At 36.9% G+C, this 5495-nt stretch overlaps 1 protein-coding gene across 1 annotated transcript; it reads right to left on the reverse strand.

Annotated features, from left to right (window-relative positions):
• Positions 1-306: 306 nt before the first annotated feature.
• Positions 307-1239, reverse strand: LOC130032473 (olfactory receptor 2A5-like). Its single transcript, XM_056124030.1, has one exon. It carries the CDS (start codon positions 1237-1239, stop codon positions 307-309), a length of 933 nt encoding a protein of 310 aa, XP_055980005.1.
• Positions 1240-5495: the final 4256 nt, after the last annotated feature.

Consider the following 5495-nt stretch of genomic DNA (forward strand, 5'->3'; position numbering starts at 1 on the left):
ACAGTGGACTAGGGAAGTGATGCATAGGGAAGATGACAAACCATGATTTTCCCTTTCCTCTAAACTATATTTGTTCTTTAAGCTGTGCTTCTAAAAAGTCTCGAAATCTCACAGATGGTTTTCAATGTTCTCATAAGAGCTATTTGGTTGTTAACAGAAAAAGAAGTCTGGGATTTCCTCTTGAACACTCCGCTGATGTTTCTCTTAGATAATACTTGATTTTAAACTCTTCTTCTCCTAGAATTGAGTTGCATTGCTCCAGCAATTATCATGCAAGGATAAAACCCTAAGAAAATTTACCTGACTTTATGATGCCCTCTGTTTCTGAAATACTCTCTTGAAGGCAGCCTTCACCTGTGCGTTTCTCAGACTGTAGACAAGAGGGTTCAGAAATGGATTGAAAAGGGTATAAAACAAGAAAATGATTTTCTTCTGCTCATCATGCTGACCGTTGTCTGGAAACACATACACCATCATGGCTATTCCAAAGTAGAAGCCAACCACGCAGAGATGGGAGGAACAGGTGGAGAAAGCTTTCTTGCGACCCTCCTTTGACTGGATCTTCAGGATGGCCCAGAGGATTCGCATATAGGAAACGAGCATTAAGGAAAGGGGTCCAAGTAAGATGAGCACACTACCAGCAAAGACAAACATTTTATTCATCCACGTATCACCACAGGCCACCTTCAGGACAGAGAGGACTTCACACAAGAAGTGGTTTACTTCCAGGGACCCACAGAAGTTAATTCTCAGAAAAAAACCTAGATTTCCTAGGGCCACTGAAAAACCAGAGGACCAGGACATGAATGCCAGAATCTTGCACTTTGTCCAGCTCATGATGACAGTGTATTGGAGAGGGTGGCAGATAGCCACATATCTATCATAGGACATCACCACCAAGATCATGCACTCTGTAGAAGCAAAACCCATATATAAGACCATTTCCATAGTACACGAGACAAAGGAGATCGTTTTCTTGTGTCTTATTAGGTTCTCCAGCAATTTGGGCAAATTGCTGGAAGCGTAGGATATGTCAATGACGGCCAGATGAGACAGGAAGAAGTACATGGGTGAGTGCAGCCTGGGGTCCAGCCAAATGAGTGCCAAGATCATGCCATTTGCCAACAAGTTTGACATGTATAACAGGCAACAGATGCAGAAGAAGAAGACTTCCAGTTTTGCACTGAGCTGGAATCCCACCAGGATGAAATCTGGGAACCATGACTGGTTGCCTCCCATTCCTGAATGACAGTGTAAACGCTCAATGTGACAGAATGGTCAGTACTGGAGAGAAATGAGAATTAGAGTTATTTATGTTAAAGCAAACTCTGAAGATGCTTGCTCGCTGAATAATGCTTAGCTCTGATTTTCCCCATTATTTCTTTTTCTTTTGGCTGTCATTTAAAAAAAAAACTTAATTATATTTACCATATTTACCATATTCATCACAGGTATAAACAATCTGTAAAAATTTCACTAAGTGGTTTTTCAACTTTGTTTTATGATGTCTTTTTCTCTGTATGCGAACATTTTAAGGTATTCTTTTGGGGAGGGCCTACATTTGGCATTGCTCCTGGAAACATACATTTTGCCAGGGATTAAAACCTAATTGATTTCATGCAAGTGCCTTACCTGATAAACTATCTCTTTGGCCAGATATTCTAGGGCTTGAAACATAAAGAGTAAAGTGAAGTCATCACACTGTTTTATATTTTTTTACATTTTTTTCCAAAACCAAAATATCCACTTTTTTTATCCTCAGGATTACTACCTAAACAGAAACCATATCAACATAATTTTTAATTGTATATGCAGTGTTTTCTTTCTCTGTGCTTTCAAATTTAGTACAATATTATAACTTTAATTTACACTAATATATTGACTCAGATTTTCTTTGCTTTAATTTATATCCTTCATAGTAAAGATAAAAACTCTGAATATATTCTTTTAAATTAATGTTTCATTGGTTTTTCACATTTATATCAAGTTAGAGCTTATTGTTAAGGTGAGGATAGCTATAGTTTATGCTATCATTAATATGAATACAAAGAAGAAAATAAATGAATACAAAGAACATTAATGGCCATTGTTCTACATGTCTGCCATAGTGAACAAGGAATTATTCTGTTTTATCCAATCCACAGGTAAGAAGTGTTTGAAAATTACTGTTTGAATCTAAAAGATTTACCTGCACTTCTTACTACCAGTGTTTCAAATAAAATCAGGGAGAAGTAGCTATGGCAATATCCACTATTCAGGACTTTCTTTTTACGCATCTTTTAATAGGTCAATTAAGTCTAAAATACATACATTTCTCCTTTGGTTTCAAACACTGCTTTCTTTTTAATTCCACTGTGTGGTCCCAGAAGAATTTCTTGTTCCTTGATAATAATTTTCAGGAGTGATTGAGTCATCCAAGTAATAGGATTCCCTTTCAAATCTTGTGGAATGACCGAAAGTCTGAATAATCCAATTCACAGATATCATTAAGCATATATATATTCATAGCAAATTAAAAAATTTAATATAATTCTTACCATCGCTTTGAAATATATAAAATGCTGCTGCATATCTGATCTGACTTGCATCAGTCAAGGTCTATCCGTTTTCTACAGCGTACAGTCTTAGATTAGTTTCTTAAGATTGATGATAGGTAGCACTGTAGCACTGTCCTCCCGTTGTTCATCAACTTGCACAAGTGGGTACCAGTAACATGTCCATTGTCAGAATTGTTGTTACTGTTTTTGGAATATCAAATATGCCACGGGGAGCATGCCAGGTTCTGCCATGCGGGAGGGATTCTCTCGGTAGCTTGTTGGTCTCTCCGAGAGGGACAAAGGAATCGAACTCCGGTCGGCCAAGTGCAATGCCAACGCCCTACCCACTGTGCTATTGCTCCAGTCCAATGATGGGTAGTTTTATGTAATACTTTTAGTTGTCTTCCAAGCTTATGGAAAGTATTAGTATTAAAATATGTCATTCGAGAATGAAATCAATACATCCAAATTTTAACATCCAAATTTAGAAAGGTGTCTGTCAAGAGGGCCAGTGAGGAGGGGGGACAGAGAGCTTGGTGGGATATGGGATGGACCCTGTGAACACTGATTGAGGAAAGTCGACACTGGTGATCCAATATTGTATGTCTAAAACTCAACTATGAATAACTTCATAAATCATAGTTCTTAAATTTAAAAATTTGGAAAAAATACTCTCTCCAGCTAGATTATCATTCGGGTTTGAAAGAACAATGAAGAGCTTCCTGGACAAGCAACAGTTTATGGAATTCATAGACTTGAATCCAGTTTTGTAAGGAATGTTATAAAAGCTTCTCTAAAGTCCAAGACAAAGTCCCCAACACATGGCATTGAGTGTGGCACTCTCCATGTGCATATAGTTTCCCTCTACAAGATTATTAGGAAAGGTAAATTGACTCCTCGTTTGCTAAGGGAATTTATTCAGCCTCAAGAATGATTTAATGTCTGATTTATACTTGTTGAAATCACTAAAAAATCAAGTGTCACGAATTGACTTTTATGATTTATTTTCTGATAATTCCATTTGACTTTAATTTTTGTTGGAGAAATTAATATGAAATAAGCTTGTTATATGCCTGTCAAGGGGGCAAGCTTGGGATGTGGTTGGAGGAAGGGTGTTAGATTATTGTATTCCTGAAGCAAATGGATTATGAACAATGATGTAATTCATGATGTCTTAATAAAAATTCAAAAAAAATGCAAAAAAAGGTTCTCCTGAAATAGAACAAAATAAAAGAAAAGGTAAAATAAATATATGCTATTCTAAAGCAGTTTCCCATTATGTTTAGTTTCAACTATTCAAAGTCTTGTTTCTGTACCCAGTTCCAGTCTGAAAATGTATGCAAAATAAGATTTTAGAGTGAAAAGAGAGTCACATTGACTAACATTCATTATAGTGTATCATTATTGCTGTAGTGTATTGTTTTTGTCAAACTCTTACTATGTCATTATAATAAAACTCTATCAAAGCTACTCATGTATAGAATATATATATATATATATATATACATATATATATATATATTTAGTATAGTCCTATTTGTGAGTTCAGGCATCCACTTGAGGTTTGAATTCATGGTGGATAAGACAGGGAAACCATGGGGAGTGAGAAATAGATGCAAGCATAAACTCTAAAGCAGAAATATCTTAATCTGAAAAATATGTAAGGATCATCAAGGATTCAATCGTGGGGTCAGAGATATAGTGGCACATGCTTTGCACATCCAAAGGCACATGCTTTGCATGCTACTGACCTGTGTTCAATCCTGGCATCCCACATGGTTCCCTGAGACCACCAGGAATAAACCCTGAGTGCAGGACTAAGCCTGACAAAGCCGAGTATGATCCAAAAACAAAACAAAGAATTTTAGTGAGTTGATCATCAGCCTATGAAGACGACCTGCTTTCTGCTTTTTGTTGTTGTTGTAACAGAGTGAGCCATACATATTTTGAAAATACATTGTATTTTACTTGATGCTCTTGGAGATAACTGTGCCCTATAAAACTATTTCTATAATCTGTGTCATGCACAAGTCTGCCACTTTGCAAAAGTTCCCACCACCAAGAGTGACTTTTTGTATGCGAAGAATTAAAGTAGACTCATAGGGTGAGACTTTTAAGACACCAACTAAATGTATAGGGTTTGGTGATGATAACAGCAAATTTGTGTTCTCACTCTGTAGAGTTGTTCAATATTCAAGATAAATCAAACATGAAATGGTACATGATTCTGTGGTGCCTCTTAATTGAGATGACTCCTTTAATTTCAAAGTTTCAGGAGTAATATTTCATGTACACGCCTATGTCTCCTTCTACTATAGTATAATTCTAGATGAGAGGTATTGTCAGCTAAATGTAAGCAAGTTATAATGTATATTTCATATGTACACATATTTTCATGGGCTGGAGCAATAGCACAGTCGGTAGGGCGTTTGCCTTGCACGCAGCCAACCTGGGATCAATTCCTCCATTCCTCTCGGAAAGCTTGGCAAGCTACCAAGAGTACCCCGTCCACACGGCAGAGCCTGACAAGCTTCCCCTGGCATATTCGATATGCCCAAAACAGTAACAAGTCTCACGATGGAGACGTTACTGGTGCCTTCTTGAGCAAACTGATGAACAACAGGAGGTCGGGAGGACAGTGCTACAGTACAGTGTTGCATGTTTGCATATATGCCTGGTTATCTATAGGTATTGCCCTCTATCCACACAAAAATGTTTTCAAGGGTCAAAAATTGAGATACAAAAATTATTAGTTTGAGTTTCTCACTAATCTCTTCCTACGCGAGTAGATTTTATGTATGCTTTCTATCATAAGCTTCTATCTATTGATCAAGAGATAATTTTTGCTCCATCATTACAGTTAAACATGTCAAAGTTGCTTTACAGAAAATTTTATGAGTAGTTTCTGTAATCTAGATACAGTGATTCTACAGGGTACCCTTGACTACTCTTGAAGAT

Source organism: Sorex fumeus, unplaced genomic scaffold, assembly GCF_029834395.1.
Source record: "Sorex fumeus unplaced genomic scaffold, SorFum_2.1 ptg000048l, whole genome shotgun sequence".
NCBI lineage: Eukaryota > Metazoa > Chordata > Mammalia > Eulipotyphla > Soricidae > Sorex > Sorex fumeus.

Bases quoted from the DNA above. Each gene is read 5' to 3' on its own strand.
- LOC130032473 (XM_056124030.1), bottom strand. From the start codon at position 1,239: ATGGGAGGCAACCAGTCATGGTTCCCAGATTTCATCCTGGTGGGATTC.